At 64.5% G+C, this 21,704-nt stretch overlaps 1 protein-coding gene across 3 annotated transcripts in view; it reads right to left on the bottom strand.

Annotated features, from left to right (window-relative positions):
- The window catches only part of LOC311524419 (laminin subunit beta-2-like), a 42,843-nt gene that overhangs the window by 4,191 nt on the left and 16,948 nt on the right, over nt 1-21,704 (bottom strand). For all 3 annotated transcript variants that reach the window (XM_084635481.1, XM_084635480.1, XM_084635482.1), the window contains exons 20-29: nt 21,459-21,690; nt 20,851-21,014; nt 14,561-14,785; nt 13,187-13,404; nt 10,405-10,501; nt 9,815-10,187; nt 9,440-9,624; nt 8,821-9,062; nt 8,427-8,630; nt 7,316-7,460 (exon numbers count right to left, since the gene is read on the bottom strand). In XM_084635481.1, the coding sequence (XP_084491607.1) occupies nt 7,316-7,460; nt 8,427-8,630; nt 8,821-9,062; nt 9,440-9,624; nt 9,815-10,187; nt 10,405-10,501; nt 13,187-13,404; nt 14,561-14,785; nt 20,851-21,014; nt 21,459-21,690 (2,085 nt within the window). The remainder of the gene's footprint in view (nt 1-7,315; nt 7,461-8,426; nt 8,631-8,820; nt 9,063-9,439; nt 9,625-9,814; nt 10,188-10,404; nt 10,502-13,186; nt 13,405-14,560; nt 14,786-20,850; nt 21,015-21,458; nt 21,691-21,704) is intronic.

Below are 21,704 nucleotides of genomic sequence, written 5' to 3'. Positions count from 1 at the left end.
CCTGCCTGGTCCTGCCCTGCCCCGCCCCCGCGCTGCCTGCCCCGCCCTGCCCCCACGCTGCCTGCCCCCGCGGTGCCTGCCCCACCCTGCCCTGCCCTGCCCCGCCCCCACGCTGCCTGCCCCGCCCCGCCCTGCCTCACCCCCACGCTGCCTGCCTGGTCCTGCCCTGCCCCGCCCCCGCGCTGCCTGCCCCGCCCTGCCCCCGCGGTGCCTGCCCCGCCCTGCCCTGCCCCGCCCCGCCCCCACGCTGCCTGCCCCGCCGTGCCCTGCCCCGCCCCCACGCTGCCTGCCCCGCCCTGCCCCGCCCTGCCCCGCACGCACGCTGCCTGCCCCGCCCTGCCCTGCCTCACCCCCACGCTGCCTGCCTGGTCCTGCCCTGCCCCGCCCCCATGCTGCCTGCCCCGCCCTGCCCCGCCCACACGGTGCCTGCCCTGCCCCGCCCCCACGCTGCCTGCCCGGTCCTGCCCCGCCCCCACGGTGCCTGCCTGGTCCTGCCCCGTCCCAACGGTGCCTGCCCCATCCTGCCCCGTGTGACGATGTGACTCAGCAGGGAGGGGGAAGTGTTGACCTGGGAATGTGCCCTGGGGATGGGAGACCTGAGAGCCTGTCACCTGAGCCAGGAGGGGGAGGGGGAGGTGACACCTCTGCCCAGGAATGTGAACAGAGGCTGCAGCAGGGAACCTGCGGGGTGGGTTTAGTTCAGTTTGGGGCTGGGTGGAGGAACACAGGGAACCCCAGGGCTGGGGTCTAAGCTCCCTGCTCCCCCAGAAGGACGTGACTGAGTGGTCCTGGTTGTACCCACAAGCTCTGTTTTGGACTGTGTTCCTGTTGTCCAATAAACCTTCTGTTTTACTGGCTGGCTGAGAGTCTCAGTGGATCCCAGAAAGAGGGGTGCAGGGCCTGGACTCCCCCACACTCCGTGACAACTGGTGGCAGCGGTGGGATCTACTGCACCCCGTGAACGGCGCTTCCTGCAGTAAGTGACTGGGGAGCAGTAAAAGGAAGGGGAATTGACAGGGACCAGGCGTGCTGAAGATCCAGAGAGAGACGGTTTCGGGGGGCGGTTAACCCCTGGGAATGTGTGACCAGAGAGAAAGACTTTTGCAGTAACAGGGTCCCCCGGGGGATTGCAGCGAGCGGTCCCAGGGGCGGAGGAGTCTGCAGCTCGACCCTGGCAAAGAGTCGGTGACCTCAAGAAGGACCGGCACACGTGGGAAGCTGCCCGGCCTGCGAGTGGCCAGCAGGGAGATGTACACTAAACACCTTAAGAGCGACCTGGTGGAGCTGTGCAGGCAGAGGGGGCTGCGCATCGGGAGGTCCACCAAGGAACAGCTGATTGCCCAGCTGGAGGAGAGGGATCGCTTGGATGACCCGATCCCTGTCCCTGAGGGAAGCTGCCCGGGGGACGCAGCGTGGACCCTGGGGCCTGACCGGGCTGGGAGGGGTCAGACTGCTGCTGAGGACATCCAGAGACCCTTCCTACCTATGTCTGGGGGAGGGGTTGGGGGAAGCCCAGCGAATACCGAGGGCACCCTGACCCCGGCACCCAGCAGGGGATCCTCCCAGCGGAGCTCCCCATCCCTGGAGCGGAGGCGGCTGGAATGGGAGAGGGAGATGAAAATGAGGGAGCTGGAGGATCATGAAAAACAACGTCAACATGAGGAGAAACAACGTCAACATGAGCAGGAGGAGAAGGAGAGGGAACGTCAGGAGAAGGAGAAATAAAGGCAGCATGAACTGGAGCTGGCCAGGCTGAGGAGCAGTGGGGCCCCGGCTGCGGTGAGTGAGGGGGGACCCAGGACGGCAAGGAGCTTTGATAAGTGCTTCCTGGCCCAGCGAAGGAGGGGGAGGACATAGATAGCTTCCTGACGGCCTTTGAGAATGCCTGCGAGATGCACAGGGTTGACCCTGCAGACAGGCTCCAGTTCCTCACCCCCTTACTGGACCCCAAAGCCGTGGAAGTGTACAGCCGGATGACAGGGCCGGAGGCAGGGGACTATGAACTGTTCAAACAGGCCCTGCTCCGTGAGTTTGGGCTGACCCCCGAGATGTACCGGAGAAGGTTCCGGAGTCAGCGTAAAACGCCTGAGGTCACCTACCTACAACTGGTCAACCGGATGCAGGGGTATGCCCGCAAGTGGACAGCTGGGGCCCGAGCTAAAGAGGACCTGCTTGACCTAATCGTACTGGAGCAACTGTATGATCAGTGCCCTTCCGACCTGAGGCTGTGGCTGGTGGACAAAAAGCTCGAGAACCCCCAGCACGCAGGGCAGCTGGCCGACGAGTTTGTGAACAGTCGGTCAGGGGGTAGCCGGGAGGAGCCCCAAAAGAACAGGCCCCCCCCGATGCAGAGAGAGGGTCACCAGGGGGCCTCCCAGCGGGGAAATAGGGAGAAACCCCTCCCAAGGGGAACGCCTGGCGTCGGGCCCCTCCGACCCGCTCGAGGGGACCAACGTGACCTGAGCTGCTATCACTGTGGCCAGAGAGGCCACGTGCGGTCCCAGTGCCCCGGGCTCAGGGACAAACTGAGCAGACCCAACCTACCCAGGGTTAACTGGGTAGGGACCCAGCTGGACGAGGGGCAGACGACCCAGGAAAGGGGGCCTACCAGTTTACCACCTGCCCCGGAGGGAAGAGTACCCCAGGCCAGCTCCACCAGAGGGCTGGAGGCTCTGGACTCAGGGTGCTCAGTTTACAGGGTGGGCGCAGGGCTGTCCCTCCGGAGAGAGTGCCTTGTTCCCCTGGAGGTGGGTGGGAGGAAGGTCAATGGATACTGGGATACGGGCGCGGAGGTGACACTGGCCCGGCCCAAGGTGGTGGCCCCAGATCGGGTGGTGCCCGACACCTACCTGACCCTGACAGGGGTGGGCGGGACCCCATTTAAGGTGCCCGTGGCAAGGGTACACCTGAAATGGGGGGCCAAGGAGGGCCCCAAGGATGTGGGGGTACACCACCATTTGCCCACTGAAGTTTTGATGGGGGGAGACCTAGAGGACTGGCCAAGCAAGCCCCAGGCCGCCCTGGTTGTGACGCGTAGCCAGAGCCGGCGAGGGGCACTGCGCCCTGACCTCGGGGAGGGTATCACACCGGAGGCGCAGGACCCTACCCTGGTGGGGAGGGAGCACCGAGGGGCACGGCTCAGAGAGGCTGAGGCCTCAGACCTGGCCAGCGAGAGGGAACCAGGCCCCGTCCCTGCCCCAGCCGCTGAGTTCCAGGCCGAGTTGAGGAAAGATCCCTCCTTGCGCAAGCTCAGGGACCTGGCCGACCTCAGGGTGGGACGGACCATGAGGAGAGGCTGCCAGGAGAGGTTCCTGTGGGAGAAGGGGTTCCTGTACCGAGAATGGGCTCCCACAAGGGAAGTAGAGTCCTGTGGGATCAGGAGGCAGCTGGTGGTCCCCCAGAAGTATCGCCGCAGGCTCCTGTACCTGGCCCATGACATCCCCCTCACAGGGCACCAGGGAATCCGGCGCACCCGGCAGAGGTTGCTACAGAACTTTTACTGGCCCGGGGTCTTTACCACGGTCCGGCAGTATTGCCGATCCTGTGACCCCTGTCAGAGGGTGGGGAAGGCCCGGGACAAGGGGAAAGCGGCTTTGAGACCTTTGCCCATCATAGAGGAGCCTTTCCAGAAGGTGGCCATGGACATCGTGGGGCCTCTCAGCAGGACGACCCGGTCGGGGAAGAAATACATTCTGGTGGTGGTAGATTTTGCCACCCGCTACCCCGAGGCAGTGCCCTTAGCTTCCATTGAAGCCGACACCGTGGCCGATGCGCTCCTGACCATTTTCAGCCGAGTGGGGTTCCCCAAGGAAGTCTTGACAGACCAAGGCTCCAACTTCATGTCGGCCCTGCTCCGGTGCTTGTGGGAGAAATGTGGGGTCCGGCAAGACTGGGCCTCTGCTTATCACCCCCAGTCCAACGGGCTGGTGGAGAGGTTCAACGGGACGCTACAGATGATGCTGAAAACCTTTATGAACCAGCACCCGCAGGACTGGGACAAGTACTTACCTCACCTGCTGTTCGCGTACAGGGAGGTGCCCCAGGAGTCTACCGGATTTTCGCCTTTCGAACTGTTATATGGCAGGAGGGTGAGGGGCCCCCTGGACCTGATGAGAGACGAGTGGGAGGGGGAGGCCACTCCCGATGGAGAGTCAGTGGTGGAGTATGTCCTGATCTTCCGAGAGAGACTGGCTGAACTCATGGGCCTGGCCAGGGAGAATCTGGCCAGAGCCCAGAGGAACCAGAAGGTCTGGTATGACCACACGGCACGGGCCCGTGCCTAGGCCACCGGGGATCAGGTGATGGTTCTCATCCCAGTGAGAAAGAACAAACTACAGGCCGCCTGGGAGGGCCCTTTCAAGGTCGTCAAGCAGCTCAATGAGGTAAACTGTGTGGTGGAGCTGTCAAACCGGGCGCACCACCGCCGGGTGTACCATGTGAATATGATGAAGCCATATTATGCCAGGGGGAATGTGGTGTTGGCCGTGTGTGGACAGTGGGAAGAGCAGGGAGATGACCCTTTAGTAGATCTATTCCCTGGGACCAGAGCTGGTTCCCCCCTGGAAACAATTCCCCTCTCGGATCAGCTAACCCCTGCCCAGCAAGCTGAGGTCAGGGAGGTGCTGCATCCGTACCGACAGCTGTTTTCCAACCAGCCTGGACGCACTAATCTGACTGTCCACCGGGTGCAGACAGGGTCACACCCGCCAATAAGATGCTCCCCCTTCCGAGTCACAGGGAAAACTGCTCAGGACCTGGAAAGAGAGGTCCGGGACATGCTGGCTTTGGGGGTGATCCAGCTATCGGCCAGCCCTTGGGCCTCGCCGGTGGTGCTGGTCCCCAAAAAGGATGGGTCGGTCCGGTTCTGTGTGGACTATCGGACGCTCAATGCCATCACTGTATGGGATGCCTACCCCATGCCCAGGCCTGATGAGCTCCTAGACAAGCTGGGAGGAGCTCGGTACCTCACCACCATGGACCTTACAAAGGGCTACTGGCAAGTGCCGCTGGATGCAGATGCCCGACTGAAATCGGCCTTTATCACCCCTCTGGGGCTCTATGAGTTCCTGACCCTGCCTTTCGGCCTCAAGGGAGCGCCGGCCACCTTCCAGCGCCTAGTGGACCAGCTCCTGAGGGGGATGGAGAGTTTTGCCGTGGCGTATATTGATGACATCTGTGTCTTTAGCCAGACCTGGGAGGACCACGTGTCCCAGGTTAGACAAGTGCTGGACCGACTCCAGGGGGCTGGGCTGACTGTAAAAGCGGAGAAGTGCAAGGTGGGGATGGCGGAAGTATCTTACCTGGGCCATTGGGTGGGGAGCGGCCGCCTAAAGCCGGAACCAGCCAAGGTGGAGGTGATCAGAGACTGGCCCGCTCCCCACACCAAAAAGCAGGTCCAAGCCTTTATTGGGATGGCAGGATACTACCGAAGATTTGTGCCCCACTTTAGCGCCATCGCCACCCCCATCACTGAGCTATGCAAGAAGGGGAAGCCAGACAAGGTGGTCTGGACCGAGCAGTGCCAGGAGGCTTTCCGGGCGCTGAAGGAGGCTCTGGTCAGTGGCCCAGTTCTGGCAAACCCAGACTTTGACAAGCCCTTTGTGGTGTTCACCGACGCCTCAGACACGGGACTGGGGGCGGTGTTAATGCAGGAGGATGAAAAGGGGGAGAGACACACCATCGTGTACCTGAGCAAGAAGTTGCTGCCCCGGGAGCAACACTATGCGGCCATCGAGAAGGAGTGCCTGGCCATGGTGTGGGCCCTCAAGAAACTAGAGCCCTATCTCTTCGGGCGACACTTCACTGTCTACACCGACCACTCTCCCCTGACCTGGCTGCACCAGATGAAAGGAGCCAACGCCAAACTCCTGAGATGGAGCCTGCTCCTGCAGGATTACGACATGGACGTGGTCCACGTGAAGGGAAGTGCCAACCTGATAGCGGATGCGCTGTCCCGGAGAGGGGGCCCCGAACTTCCCCAGGTCACTGGTCAGAGTGACCCCGCTCAGTTCAGTCTCGAAGGGGGGAGAGATGTGACGATGTGACTCAGCAGGGAGGGGGGAGTGTTGACCTGGGAATGTGCCCTGGGGATGGGAGACCTGAGAGCCTGTCCCCTGAGCCAGGAGGGGGAGGGGGGCTGACCCCTCTGCCCAGGAATGTGAACAGAGGCTGCAGCAGGGAACCTGCTGGGTGGGTTTAGTTCAGTTTGGGGCTGGGTGGAGGAACACAGGGAACCCCAGGGCTGGGGTCTAAGCTCCCTGCTCCCCCAGAAGGACGTGACTGAGTGGTCCTGGTTGTACCCACAAGCTCTGTTTTGGACTGTTCCTGTTGTCCAATAAACCTTCTGTTTTACTGGCTGGCTGAGAGTCTCAGTGGATCCCAGGAAGAGGGGTGCAGGGCCTGGACTCCCCCACACTCCGTGACACCCCACCCCCACGCTGCCTGCCTGGTCCTGCCCCGCCCCCATGCTGCCTGCCTGGTCCTGCCCCGCCCCCGCGGTGCCTGCCTGGTCTTGCCCCGCCCTGCCCCGCCCCCACGGTGCCTGCCTGGTCCTGCCCCGCCCCCACGGTGCCTGCCTGGTCCTGCCCTGCCCTGCCCCCACGGTGCCTGTCCCGCCCTGCCCCGTCCCAACGGTGCCTGCCCCATCCTGCCCCACCCTGCCCCGCCCCCATGCTGCCTGCCTGGTCCTGCCCCGCCCCCACGGTGCCTGCCCCGTCCTGCTCCGCCCCCACGGTGCCTGCCCCGCCCTGCCCTGCCCCATCCCCATGGTGCCTGCCTGGCCCCACCCTGTCCCCGCGGTGCCTGCCCCGCCCCGCCCCACCCTGCCCCGCCCCCACGCTGCCTGCCTGGTCCTGCCCCGCCCCCGCAGTGCCTGCCCCACTACCATGGTGCCTGCCCTGTCCCGCTCTGCCCCCGTGGTGCCTGCCCTGCCCCCCCGGGGCCTGTCCCGCCCCCATGGGGCTCACCCTGCCTCGCCCCCCAACAGTGCCTGCCCTGGCCCACCCCAACACCACCCCTAGACCATGCTCTCCATGCCACTGCCCCTGCTGTGCCTGCCCCATGCCCAAACAGTGCCCTCACTGACACCGCCTGGACACTGCCTCCCGCAGACAGTGCCCACCCCCCAGCCCAGACCCCGCCTGGGGGTCCCGGCCTGCTCCCCACACAGTGCCTGCCCCTCCCAACCCAACCCAACCCCCCCATTCCTTCCCCGCCCCACGACAACACCCATCCTGCCCCGGGGGTACCCAGCGCCACAGCCCCAGGCCGCTGGCGCACGGGGAGGGCAGCCTGGCGGGGGGGGCCGGGCACTCACGGCTCAGGAAGGCCTTGATCTGGTGGATGAGCTCGCGCAGAGCCATGTTGGAGCGCTCCACGCGCGTCCTGGTCTCGTTGGCCTTGTCCAGCGCCACCTGTGCCCTCAGCCGGGCATCGTCAGCCTTCCCCTTGGCCTCGGCCACCTGCCGCAGAGACGTGAGAGCCACGCGCTGCCCCCGGCACTGCCCACGGACAGGGGAGCCACGTGCCACCCCGGCCACTGCCCACGGACAGGGGAGCCACGCGCCACCCGCAGGCACTGCCCATGGACAGGGGAGCCACGCGCCGCCCGCAGGCACTGCCCACGGACAGGGGAGCCACGCGCCGCCCGCAGGCACTGCCCACGGACAGGGGAGCCACGCGCCGCCCCGGGCACTGCCCACGGACAGGGGAGCCACGCGCCACCCGCAGGCACTGCCCACGGACAGGGGAGCCACGTGCCGCCCGCAGGCACTGCCCACGGACAGGGGAGCCACGCGCCGCCCCGGGCACTGCCCACGGACAGGGGAGCCACGCGCCGCCCCGGGCACTGCCCACGGACAGGGGAGCCACGCGCCACCCCGGGCACTGCCCACGGACAGGGGAGCCACGCGCCGCCCCGGGCACTGCCCACGGACAGGGGAGCCACGCGCCGCCCCGGGCACTGCCCACGGACAGGGGAGCCATGCGCCGCCCCGGGCACTGCCCACGGACAGGGGAGCCACGCGCCATCCCGGGCACTGCCCATGTCAGGGGAGCCACGCGCCACCCCCAGGCACTGCCCACGGACAGGGGAGCCACGCGCCGCCCCAGGCACTGCCCACGGACAGGGGAGCTACGCGCCGCCCGCAGGCACTGCCCACGGACAGGGGAGCCACGCGCCGCCCCGGGCACTGCCCACGGACAGGGGAGCCACGCGCCGCCCCGGGCACTGCCCACAGACAGGGGAACCATGCGCCGCTCCGGGCAGTGCCCATGGACATGGGAGCATGCCCCCATGCCACCCACAGCCTCTGCCCACGAGTGGGAGAGCTGCAGTCCTGCACACTGCCCCTCGGGTCCCTCTCCATGCCAGCTCCCCCTGCTGCTCACACCCTTCCCGCACTCCCATCCCCGCCCGCACCGCATACCTTGTGGAAAAGCTCGTCCACCTCCCCCATGGCCTTGTGCAGCTCGGCCTGGGTGTGCCGGGCCCGCTCCTGTGCGCTGCCGGCCATGGCCACCGCCCCCTGGCAGTTGAGGCCCCCGCAGTGGTGCCTGCCATCCTCATCCCGGCAGTTGGACCCCCCGCAGGGGCTGCTGGCGCAGGGGGCGTCCCCGGGGGCACCGCACACCTGTGGGCAGACAGAGCACTGTGGGCCGGCGACCCCAGGAGCTGGGGGGAGCCGCCTGGAGCTGCTGTGCCACGGGCATGCTGTCCCCTGCCCCGCCTGCCCCACTTTGCCCATCCCCCGCCTCCCCACCCCACTTTGTCCCTCCCCCACCTGCCCCCCTCAGGCCCCATCCCCTGCACTTTCCCCCCACCTTCTCATTGATGTCACGCAGCTGCAGGGTCTTGGCCCTGGTGGCCAGCTCGCCCAGCGCCCGCCGGTTGGCCGCGCTCTGGCGGTTGAAGTTGTCTCTCCTCCGTGCCATCAGCTGCTCCGAGCGGCGCCGGGTGGCAGCTGAGTCGCTCACAGCGCTGGGCACTGCCAGGCTGGAGGTGTTGGCATCACGCTCAGCTGCCCGTGACAGGGCATGGGACTGGCGGATGCTGTCGTAGGCACCTGGGGAGGAGCAGGCGGGCACCTGTGAGACCCCTACCCAGGGCAGGGAGCCCCCTGCAGCCTCTGTCGCGGGGGCCCTTCGGCACCAGCCCCCCTGAGAACGCCTGCCCCAGGCCCCTTGGTGCCAGCCCCCACAGAGCCCCTGCCCCCGGGGCCCCCTGGTGCCAGACCCCCCAAAGCCCATGCCCCGAGGGCCGCCCTCTGTGCAAGCCCCCCCCCAGTGAGACTCCTGCCTCCTCAGTGCCAGCCCCGCCAAAGCCCTCACCTCTGGGGCCCCCGGCCCCCCCCGGCCCCCCTGCAGCTCCTTGGTGCCACTCGCAGTGAGCCTCCCGCCCCCTTGGTGCCAGCCCAGAGCCCTCCGCCAGGGCCCGGCTCACCCAGGAAGTTGGAGTTCTTGAGCAGGTGGAGTTGGCGTGCCAGGTCGAGCAGGGTGAGGTTCAGGCCGCGGGCGCTGCGCTCCAGCGTGCCCAGGGCGCGGTTGGCGTTGTAGTTCTCGTCCTGGGCCGCGGTGAGCTCGCCCTCCAGCTGGGTCAGCATCTCCGTGGCTTCGCCCACGTGCTGCCTGTGGGCAGGGCAGGGTGAGGCCCCAGGGCACGGCCCCAGCCTCACTCCTGCCCTCCCCACCCCACCTGCAGGACGCTGATCCCTGCCTGGCTCAGCCCCACACCAGGGCCCTTCGCCTGCTCAGCCCGTGGCCCACGCCCAGGCAGTGCCCAGGCGCTGGGCGAGGCGTCTCTGCACCCCCCACTCACCGCAGCTCCTCCATGGTGCGCAGCAGCTGGGTCACAGCCCCCGCGGTGGCGTTGCGGGCGTCCACAATGGCCTGGGCTCTACCCAGCTTCTCCTCCAGCTGGCGGAAGTTCCTCTCGAAGGCACCTGCGATGCCCGTCTGCTGGATGTGTTTGGCGCGCAGTGCCAGGCCCCGGGTGCGGGCAGCCAGGTCCTGCACCACACGGTCCCAGTCCCCGAAGCACTGGTGGCAGGGCTGGCAGTCGGGGAAGGCGCCAGAGAAGCCGCGGGCGCACTGGTCGCAGCGGACGCCCGACACCCCCTGGCGGCAGGAGCAGTGCCCGGTGGCACGGTGGCACTGGGAGCTCTCGACGCCGCGGAGGTCGCAGTCACAGGCTATGGAGAGCAGAGACACGTCAGTCGTGTGCCTGGAGCCATCCCAGCCCCACCCCAGCTGGGCCTGGCACTGCAGAGATGGGGGCCTGCATGGCACCCTCCCCCGGCTCCCTCCAGTGCCTCCTGCACTCTGCCAGCAGGGAGCCCCCAGCCCGCTCTGCCCACAGTGCTGAGGGGGTGCAGGGCCCCCAAGCCAGCCCGCTCTGCCCACACTCACCTCGGCACTGCAGGCTGGGCTCACCCCAGTGGTTCTCCTGGCAGTCGGCGCAGGTGCGGCCCCCGAAGCCCGTCTGGCAGGGGCACTGCCCTGTGAACTGAAGACAGACGCTGGCCATGGTCAGTGCGTGTGAGTACACATCAGGCAGGCACTGAGCCCCTCCCCACCCTGGGGGCAGGCCTGTAGGGGGCAGGGAGGGGATGGACCTTCTCAGCTAAGGGTCGCACCACGGGCCGTCTGGGGCCCTCGCCTTGTCCTCCAGGTGCCAAGGTCTCTTCATCATACCAGCCCCTAACCCATTCCAGGCCCCGCCCACCCTGCCCCAAACCCTGGGACAACATGGGAATATTTTGTCATGTTTTTATGAGGCCTGTCTATGCCTCGGTTTCCCCGCAGTGCTGCATGGCTCCCAGTGGGTGGGGAAGGACTGGCTGCTCTCAGGGCAGGCAAAGCGACGTGGGCGTCTGGGCCTTGCTCCCCATGTCAGTGGGGGGTCTGAGAAGACACCGGCGACTGGCACCGAGCACACAACGCCCCAGAGGGACCTGGATTCCCTGCCGCCCCTGGGGGGCTGAACAATCCCCAGCTGAGATCAAAGCACTGGGTGGGGGGGACCTGGGGCTCTCCCCTGGGCTCTGCCGAAGGAGGGCGGACAGCCAGAGCGTGCACCAAGGGGCTCCCTACAGCTGGCAGGGTGCTGGCTGAGCAGGGTGGCCGATGCTGCAACCTTCATGTCTCTGTGCCACGCCAGGGGACAGCGCGGGGTGAGCGTCTCTGCAGCCGCTGGGCGCGGGGCATCGGGCCCTGCACAGTGGGCAGGGCTCTGCCTGGCTCTGCCTCAGGGGGACTAGCTGGGCAGAGCTCATGGGGCGGAGCAGGGCTGGAGCCCAGGGGCCCGGTGTAAGGGGGTGGGGAGGCTCGTGGCTGACCCTGAGGGTCTGGTTCACTGCATTGGGCCCCCAGAGCTGGTCCCAAAGCTGCTTAGTCCTGAGGGCTTTCTGCTCCAAATAACTAAACATTCTGCGCACAGTATTTTAAAATCCCGCAGACTGTGTTTGTGAAATAAACGTGGAGGCTCCCACGGCCCGGGGAGCCCAGGCCCCTGCTGCACAGAGGCGGGCGATCAGTGTGCGGCTCCCCGGGACACGGACTCAGCGACCAGGCGGCACCCAACCCTGACACAGCGCAAGGACTGGATCTGCCCCGGAAACACCCCAGGGCCCGGCCCCTCTGAGCCAGGTGACCAGGTGGTTAAGTAGGCAGCTCGGCAAGGCAGGAGCTTAGCGTGGGGGGTCCAGGTGTGGGTTGAGAGGGTTCTGTTGCGACAAGCAGGGTAAGGGTGGCTCAGTGGGGGGTCTGGATACGGAGAGGGATCTGGATGCATAGGGGCTTGTTGGGGGGTACTGGGTGCAACAGTAATGGGTCTCTGCAGGGGGGTCCAGGTGAAGGTGGCTGGGGCTCAGTGGGGTAGGGTCTGGCTGTGGTGGGGATAGAGCTCGGCATGGGGGTTGGGTGGATGAGGGAACAGCTCCCTGTACAGGGATCCCTCCCCCTGCAGCTGAGGAGCGATGGGTGCAGGAAGCAGGTGTGTGTGTGTCTGTGTGTGGGGGGGAGTTGGCAGAGCTTCCTACAGCTGGAGGAGAAATCTGGGGGTGGGTCTGTGTCCCGGAGTCCCCGGGCGATGCTCTGGAACTGCTCCCCACGAAGCCAGGCAGGACTCTGGGGAAGTCTCCTCTCTGGAAGCAGCCTGTCTGCAGGACACACAGCTCACCCAGCTTCCACCTTCCTGGGTCTGACCTCGGAGCATTCAGCCTCCCCTGCCCCACTGTGCGCTTCCCACAGCCAGTCCGCCCAGGCGGGCTCCTGGGGAAGCCAGAGGGTCCTGCCCCCCAGCTCTGCAGTCAGACGGGACTCTCAGCCAGCCAGTAAAACAGAAGGTTTATTAGACGACAGGGACATGGTCTAAAACAGAGCTTGTAGGTGCAGAGAACAGGACCCCTCAGTCAGGTCCATCTTGGGGCAAGGGAGCCCAGACCCCAGATCTGGGCCTCCCTTTCTTTCCCCAGCCAGCTCCAAACTGAAACTCTCCCACCCCTCCTCTGGCCTCTGTCTCTTTCCCGGGCCAGGAGGCCACCTGATCTCTTTGTTCTCCAACCCCTTCAACTTGCACCTTGCAGGGGAGGGGCCCAGGCCATCAGTCGCCAGGGGACAGGGTGTCGGCCATTCTCTGTGCAGACACCATCACGCTGGCCCTCTAGGGCTCTGCCACAATCACACCCCCTTATCCCCCCACCTAGAGACTTAAGAAATGCCATGGGGAAACTGAGGCACACACACAGTATTCAGAGAAAACATTATGAACATTCCCACTTCGTCACAGTCTGACACAGCCCCGGATGCCATGCAGGGAAGAGGAAGTCCCGTCCACCCCAGCCCAGCCGGGATTAGCAGCTGAGCCTGGTGCAGCGTAGGAGCCACCAGCAGGGTCCTCCCCAGTCCCGCCCCCTGCCCCACAGTGATTTACTTCTCTGCTGGCTGCCCTGGGCACCCAAAACATACTGCTGGGGAGGGTCACATGAGCATTCCCGGCTTCCCTTTGCTTCCCCATCAGAAAGTCATTTTTCTGTGGGGAAGCAAAGAAATCTGCGGGGGACATGAATTATGTGGATGTGCAATGGCACAGAATTCCCCCAGGAGTAAAACCTGGATCCGTAGCCCCACTCCTGGGGGCCATGACACTCCCCTGTCCTGCCCCCCGCCCCACCCCCATGCTGGCTCTCACCTGGTTGCAAGCAGGGCCCAGCGAGTGCTGGGGGTGGCAGGCACAGGGCTCACAGCCCTTCCCGCTGGCCAGGTTCCAGAAGTTGGGGGCACAGCGGTCACAGCTCTGCCCCTGGACGCTGGGCAAGCAATGGCACTGCCCGCTGCGCCGATCACACCGGCACTCACCCTGCGCGCTGCACTCACTGGGCTCTGTGCCCAGGGTGTTACAGGAGCAGCCTGGGAACCCAGACAGCAGGGGCATCAGCAGGAAAGGGGGGCCCTGCTGAGACCTGGCTACGGGCACGGCATGGGATGGGGCCTGGCCGCACGGCACTGGTACCCAGTACCCATCGGGAGGACTGTGCGCCCGGCCCTCGCGGGGAGGCGGGGGGTCTGTGCGCCCGGTCCCCGGGGGGCGTGGGCAGAGCAGGGGTCTGTGCGCCCGGTGCCCAGGAGGGAAGGGGGGGTCCGTGCGCCCCATCCCCAGAAGGGAAGGGGGGGTCTGTGCACCCGGTCCCCGGGAGGGAAGGGGGGGTCTGTGCACCCGGTCCCCGGGAGGGAAGGGGGGGGTCTGTGCGCCCGGTCCCCGGGAGGGAAGGGGGGGGTCTGTGCGCCCGGTCCCCGGGAGGGAAGGGGGGGGTCTGTGCGCCCGGTCCCCAGGAGGGAAGGGGGGGGTCTGTGCGCCCGGTCCCGGGCGGGTAGGGCAGGGGTCTGAGCGCCTGGTCCCGGGTGGGGGGGGGGGGGTCTGAGCGCCCGGGCCCCAGGAGGGAAGGGGGGGTCTGTGCGCCCGGTCCCCGGGCGGGGCGGGTCTGAGCGCCTGGTGCCCAGGAGGGAAGGGGGGGTCTGTGCGCCCGGGCCCCAGGAGGGAAGGGGGGGTCTGAGCGCCTGGTCCCGGGCGGGAAGGGGGGGTCTGTGCGCCCGGTCCCGGGCGGGTGGGGGGGGGGTCTGAGCGCTTGGTCCCCGGGCGGGAAGGGGGGGTTCTGAGCGCCTGGTCCCGGGCGGGTAGCGGGGGGTCTGAGCGCCCGGTCCCCGGGATGGGGGGCGGGTCTGAGCGCCTGGTCCCGGGAGGGAAGGGGGGGTCCGTGCGCCCGGTGCCCAGGAGTGTGGGGCGGGTCCGTGCACCCGGTCCCCGGGACGGGGGGGGGGTCTGAGCGCTCGGTCCCCAGGCGGGAAGGGGGGGGTCTGAGCGCCCGGTCCCGGGCGGGTAGGGGGGGGTCTGAGCGCCCGGTCCCGGGCGGGTGGGGGGAAGCGTGCGCCCGGTCCCCGGGGGCGCTCAGAGGCGAGGGTGACGAGCGTGGTCCAGGAGACTGGCGGGACAGAGCAGGGGGGGCCAGGCAGGTGCCTCCCGCCCAGGCCAGCAGTCCCGCAGTGCCCGAGCCTGGCCCCTACTCACGCTGGCAGCCGCGGCGGGTGGCGTCCCCGTAGTAGCCGGCCTGGCAGTGCTGGCAGCGTGCCCCCTCCGTGTGGTGCAGGCAGTGTTGGCAGCGCCCCGAGCGTCGCTCACACACCTCCTCGTCCCGCCGGTCCACGTTGCCGCTGCACTGGCAGGGCTGGCAGCGCCCGCCGGCCTGCGAGGGGTCTCCATAGTAACCAGGGGCACACTCCTCGCAGCGCAGACCTGCGGGAACGCGGGGATCAGGGCCGGGAACGCTGCAGTGTGGGGTGCGGCACGGGCTGGAGGGCAGCACCCCCCGCCAACACCCCATTCGGCCCCCCCAGAGTCACAGCCAGTCGATGCTGGGCTGGAGAAGCTAGCAATACCCTGGTTAAGTAGAAACAGGATCCCTGTGGGAACGTGTCCTCTCAGGCCTGGGTCTCGGGGCTCCCTTGGGAGGGAAGGAAGGGGGGGTACTGCTATGTGGGGGGGCAGGGAAGGGGATACAGATTGGGACAAAGTGGGGGGTTCTCTTAGTGTTTTGCAGGAATATGGTGCGTGCCTCAGTTTCCCTGTTTGCTGCGTGCGTAACGAAATGGCAAGAGAGGGTTTGTTGTTTTAGGGGACCAGGTGTGACCTTGCCTAGCAGCCGGGACCCCAGATAATGTCCTGGAGATGGGGTGTCACTGAGTGTGGGGGAGTCAGGGCCCTGCACCCCCCACTTCCTGTGATTCACCATGACTCTCAGCCAGCCAGTAGAATAGAAGGTTTATTAGCCAACAGGAACACAGTCCCAAACAGAGCTTGTAGGTACAGAGAACAGGACCCCTCAGTCAGGTCCATCTTGGGGGGGCAGGGGGAAGCTCAGACCTGGGTTCTGGGCCTCCCACCATCTCCCCAGCCAACTCCAAATTGAAACCCCCTCCAGCAGCCTCACCCAGCCACCCCCCACCCCTCCTCCAGCCTTTGTCCAGTTTCCCGGGCAGAAGGTGTCACCTGGCCCTGACCCCCTCCTGGCTCAGGTTACCTGCTCAGGTATCTGTGACGAAGTGGGGCTGTTCTTAATGTTTCCTCTGAATAGTGTGGGGGTGCCTCAGTTTCCCCTATGCACTTCTCAAGTGTCTAGGTGGTGGGATAAGGGTGTATGATCATTGCAGAGCCCTAGAGGGCAGGTGTGTGCAGGGGTCTGGACACAGAGAATGGCCGACACCCTGTTTCCAGGCACCTGATTGCCTGGGCCCTTCCCCCCTGCAAGGTGAGAGCTAAAGGGTCGGAGAACAAAGGAATCCGGTGACCTCAAGGGACAAAGCCCAGAGGAGGAGGGGCTGGAGGGAGTTTCAGTTTGGGGCTGGCTGGGACATGGACCCAGCTGAGGGGTCCTGTTCTCTGCACCTACAAGCTCTGTGTTAGACCATGTTCCTGTCGTCTAATAAACCTTCTGTTTTACGTCTGACTGTGGAGTTGGGGGGCAGGACCCTCTGGCTTCCCCAGGACCCCGCCTGGGCGGACTGGCTGTGGGAAGCGCACGGAGGGGCAGAGGAGGCTGAATGCTCTGAGGTCAGACCCAGGAAGGGGGAAGCCGGGTGAGCTGTGTGTCCTGCAGACAGGCTGCTCCCAGGGAGGAGACTTCCCCAGAGTCCTGCCTGGCTTCGTGGGGAGCAGTTCCAGAGCATCGCCCAGGGACTCCGTGACAGTTCCAGGCAGCATTCCCGGGTAACACTCCCTACTCCCTCACATGGGGACCCAGCGACAAAGGCCGGAGAGACAAAGGATGGAGGAGGGGCTGTGGGGGAGGGGATATGGGGGCTCGGCTGGAAGCAGGGGTGGGGCTGGATTGGGACAAGGAGCAGCCCTGGGACTGGGAGGGGGACAGACCTGGCTGGCCAGGCCCGAGGCCCTCAGAGCTGCCTGGGCTGAGACACTCAGTAAACCTCCTGTGTGATGCTGGCTGAGAGTCCGTGCAGGATAGAGATGGGGGGCATTGCTCCCTCACAGGGGCTGGGGGTCCAGAGCGAGTGGACTCCCGCAGGGGGCCCAGGGCAGAGCCAGGCTGTTGATGGCTCTGAGAGGTGTGATTCCAGGAGACGCTGGAGCCCAGAGGCTTAACCCCCGGGGAGAGAGAGCGCCCCGGAGAAGGGCTGTCACACTGAGGGGGGTTCCGTACGGAGCCGGGAGAGCAGGGAAGGGGGCACAGCTAGGATGTGAGGGGAGGGCAGAGAAGGGGGTACAGCCATGCAGGGGAGGGAAGAGGGTACATCCAGGAAGTGGGGGAGGACAGGGGGTACAGCCATGTGGGAAGAAGGGGGTGTGACGAAGTGGGGTTTTATTCACCTTGTTATGTTGCATGTGAGTCTCACTGTCCTGTGCCAATACTGTGTGTGCCTCAGTTTCCCTGTGTGCTGCACCAGTACTGGGGTGGTGGGAACTGGGGGTGTGATTTTTGCTGAGGCCCTCAGGGAAGGTGAGCCTGCCCAGCTGTTTGCAGCTGTGTAACCTAAGACCCAGGAGGGGGTGCAACCCGGTGACATCTTTTGCCCGGAGACAAAGAGAAGGTGGAGCAGCAATGGGCGGGGGGAAGGGGGAGGTCAGATGGCTGGAGGCTGGCAGGCATGGGGGGGGGGGGGGCAGGAAGGGAATCCAGGCCGCCTGGCCCAGGACTCCCAAGATAGACTTGGCTGAAAGTTACTGATTTCTGTGCTAACAAGCTCTATTTTAGACCATGTTCCTGTCGTCTAATAAACCTTCTGTTTTCCCGGCTGGTGGAGAGTCACGTCTGACTGCGGAGTTGGGGGGCAGGACCCTCTGGCTGCCCCAGGACCCCGCCCGGGCAGACTCACTGGAGAAAGCGCACGGAGGGGCAGAGGATGCTGAATGCTCCGAGGTCAGACCCAGGAAGGTGGAAGCTGTGTGAGCTGTGTGTCCTGCAGACAGGCTGCTCCCAGAGAGGAGACTGCCCCAGAGTCCTGCCTGGCTTCATCGGGAGCAGTTCCAGAGCATGGCCCAGGACCCCGTGACAGGGGTGTGACGTTAGGAGTGTAATATCATATCTCATTGACAGGTGACACAGGGCCAGAAAGAGTTAATGACCTCCCAGACTGACCTGACCCAGGGCCCAACTTTAGAGACTGCTTAGGAAGAGATGGAAAGGAGGAGAGCTGTGAACTGCAGCCCGCACTGCTAGAGAGAGAAGGGGAGATGCTGGCTCAGGGCTTGTGATGTCAGCAAACGAGTCTTGTCTATTGCCACGGCTTTGATTCAAAGATCAAAACAGGAGTGTGAAGATCTAGGAAGACACTGGAGGGCAACAGTGTTGTTGTCTCTCTGTCTCCGGGAAGGTTGGGGTAACCTGTATCTGAACCGTTTAATGATAAATTACCCTGGGCTAATTGCCAGGATGTTTGGGAGAAGGAAGGTTGAGCCTATTGTCTTCTCAGGCCAAGAGGCTGCTGGAAATGTATAAAAGCCCTGGGACACGATCCTCCTTCATCTCAGATCGGCTTTGGGTTTCAAGAAGGGGAAACCCTGAGCCATAAGGATTGAGATCCCCAGTCACTGACTGGAGTCACCCTGAACATGGACATTGGACTGTAACCTCTGGGCTGTTTCTAAAAGGACGTTTGGCCACTACAGATTCACCATCTCTGCTCGGTATCGTGACCTCAAGAACTGAACTCAGGTCGGTCTGTAGACTGATCTCTCTACCAACTCTCTCTCCCTTTTCTTTTTGAATAAACTGTAGTTTAATTAACAAGAATTGGCTATCAGTGCGTATTTGGGGTAAGATCTAAGTTATCATTGGACCTGGGTTTGGGGCCTGATCCTTTGGGATTGGGGGAACCTGCTCTCTTATATGATGAGAGAAGATCTTCAGTAATCATCATCGTATCTGACATGTGTGACATTCACGGAGGGAGGGAGGGATAGCTCAGTGGTTTGAGCATTGGCCTGCTAAACCCAGGGTTGTTAGTGCAATCCTTGAGGGGGCCATTTAGGGATCTGGGACAGAAATTGGGGATGGCTCCTGCTGTGAGCAAGGGGTTGGACTCAATGACCTCCTGAGGTCCCTTCCAGCCCTGAGATTCTATATTCTATGTGTGTCCGGATGGAGGCCTGGGGCGGGCACTGTGTTGTGTGGATGTCTGAGTACCCAGGGAGGTGATACAGAGGCTGGTTTGGTAACTCTAAGGAGTGGAATATCCACCGGCGTTCGGGTGCCCCGGTCTGTTTGTAGTTCACCCTGATTGAGTGCACTTAGGATGGAGTTGTCACAGGGTCCCCGGGTGATGCTCTGGAACTGCTCCCCATGAAGCCAGGCAGGACTCTGGGGAAGTCTCCTCTCTGTGAGCAGCCTGTCTGCAGGACACACAGCTCACCTGGCTTTCCCCTTCCTGGGTCTGACCTTGGAGCATTCAGCCTCCTCTGCCCCTCCGTGTGCTTCCCACTGCGAGTCCGCTCAGGCTGGGTCCTGGGGAAGCCAGAGGGTTCTGCCCCCCAACTTCGCAGTCAGACGGGACTCTCAGCCAGCCAGTAAAACAGAAGGTTTATTAGATGACAGGAACAGGGTCTAACACAGAGCTTGTAAGTGCAGAGAACAGGACCCCTCAGCCAGGTCCATTTTGGGGGGCAGTGAGCCAGACAACCACGTCTGCCCTTCAGTCCTTGTTCCCAGCCAGCCCCAAACTGAAACTCTCTCCAGCCCCTCCTCCTCTGGGCTTTGTCCCTTTCCCGAGCCAGGAGGGCATAGAATCATAGAATATCAGGGTTGGAAGGGACCTCAGGAGGTCATCTAGTCCAACCCCCTGCTCAAAGCAGGACCAATCCCCAACTAAATCATCCCAACCAGGGCTTTGTCAAGCCTGACCTTAAGGGCACCTGATTTCTTTGTTCTCTAACCCTTTAGCTCTCACCTTGCAGAGGGGAAGGGCCCAGGCCATCAGCTGCCAGGAGACAGAGTGTCGGCCATTTATGTACCCTGGCCCTTTGCTCTGCAACAATTACACCTCCTCATCCCACCACCTAGAGACTTAAGAAATGCCTAGGGGAAACTGAGGCATCCACACAGTTTTCAGAGGAAACATTAAGAACAGTCCCGCTTCCTCACATCTCTCCCCCTTTGAGACCGAACTGAGCAGGGTCACTTTAGCTGGTGACCTGGGGAAGTTCGAACCCACCAACGTTGCCATGGATGCCCCAGGATCTCTCCCATTCCTTGCACCGCTACAGACTAGGGACCGAATGGCTCGGCAGCAGTTCTGCAGAGAAGGATCTAGGGGTGACAGTGGACGAGAAGCTGGATATGAGTCAGCAGTGTGCCCTTATTGCCAAGAAGGCCAATGGCATTTTGGGATGTATAAATAGGGGCATAGCGAGCAGATCGAGGGACGTGATCGTCCCCCTCTATTCGACACTGGTGAGGCCTCATCTGGAGTACTGTGTCCAGTTTTGGGCCCCACACTCCAAGAAGGATGTGGAAAAATTGGAAAGAGTCCAGCGGAGGGCAACAAAAATGATTAGGGGACTGGAACACATGACTTATGAGGAGAGGCTGAGGGAACTGGGATTGTTTAGTCTGCGGAAGAGAAGAATGAGGGCGGATTTGATAGCTGCTTTCAACTACCTGAAAGGGGGCTCCAAAGAGGATGGCTCTAGACTGTTCTCAATGGTAGCAGATGACAGAACAAGGAGTAATGGTCTCAAGTTGCCGTGGGGGAGGTGTAGGTTGGATATTAGGAAAAACTTTTTCACTAGGAGGGTGGTGAAACACTGGAATGCGTTACCTAGGGAGGTGGTGGAATCTCCTTCCTTAGATATTTTTAAGGTCAGGCTTGACAAAGCCCTGGCTGGGATGATTTAGTTGGGGATTGGCCCTGCTCTGGGCAGGGGGATGGACTAGATACCTCCTGAGGTCCCTTCCAACCCTGAGATTCCATGATTCTATGAGTGACCTCAGCTGGCTCTCACAGGCGGCACCGTCACAAGGGGGTACAGCCAGGAAGTGGGGGAGGGCAGGGGCTCCCGGCTCAGACAGAGCAGCACTGAGCTGCAGTGCCCAGGAGGACGAAGGCTGTGCAGGGCTGTGCCCCTGCCGTGCCCCCACCCGGCACCGCCCTGCAGGGGGCCGAGCTGCCCCACGGCCCTGGGGGTCCCCAGTGCAGCCGGGTGGAGCTGGTGCTGGCACAGCCATGCCCACCACTGGGGCTGCTGCTCCACGGCTGAGGAGCCGGGCAGACGGGGCTGGGGAGGGGCTGGCAGTCCTGGCCCCGGAGCGGTGCTTCTGGTGGGTGCCCAAGGCCTGCGGGGGCACTCACCTGTGTAGCCGGGGTTGCAGTTGCAGATCACCTGGCGGGAGCGGCTGTCCTGGTGGCAGGAGGCAGCGAAGTGGCGGGCGCTGTTGGGCCCATCGGGGCAGGGGCAAGGGCGGCAGCGCTCCCCCGAGACCAGTGTGGGGTTCCCGTAGTGGCCAGCTGCGCACCTGTGGGGGGAGGCAGTGAGAGCCAGGGGGAGCCCCAGCCCTGGGGACACCTGACTGCACCCCTTCCCGAGGGGGGGGCTGCGTGGCCACGCCCCACCCTCCCTTCCTGCTGCTGCACATGTCAGAGCCCCTGCCCCACTGGGCCAGCACCAGCCGGGGTATGAACCGTCTGTGTCACTCTGTGCCCAGCCCCTTGCACTGCTGCCCACTGCGGGGAGGGAATCGATGTTCTCCCTGGCTCCGGGAGAGCCCGGCTGGCACTGCGGCTCCCACCCCGGAGACGCCCACCGGCGCCTGCCCAGCCCCTTGCACTGCTGCCCACTGCGGGGAGGGAACCGATGTTCTCCCTGGCTCCGGGAGAGCCCGGCTGGCACTGCAGCTCCCACCCCGGAGACCCCCACCGGCGCCTGCCCAGGGGGAGCCCCCGGCTCCGCGGTCCGTCACCTCTGGCATCTGTCGCCGTCCGTGTTGTCGCGGCAGCGCAGGCAGCTGCCGGTCCGCGGGTCGCACTCCTCTGCGTGCCCATTGCACTGGCAGGGCTGGCAGTGGGGGAAGCCCCAGGAGCCAGGCTGGCAGCGGTCGCAGCGGGGCCCGGAGGCACCCGGCCGGCAGGGGCACTGCCCACTGAAGCTGTCGCAGAAGCTGCTCAGGGCCCCGTCGCTGTTGCACTGGCAGGCTGCAGGGGAGAGG

Source organism: Lepidochelys olivacea (genome assembly GCF_965140295.1).
Source record: "Lepidochelys olivacea isolate rLepOli2 genome assembly, chromosome: 7".
Lineage (NCBI taxonomy): Eukaryota > Metazoa > Chordata > Testudines > Cheloniidae > Lepidochelys > Lepidochelys olivacea.
Note: the sequence above shows the minus strand (reverse complement) of the source record. Positions and strands in the feature narration are given on the sequence as shown.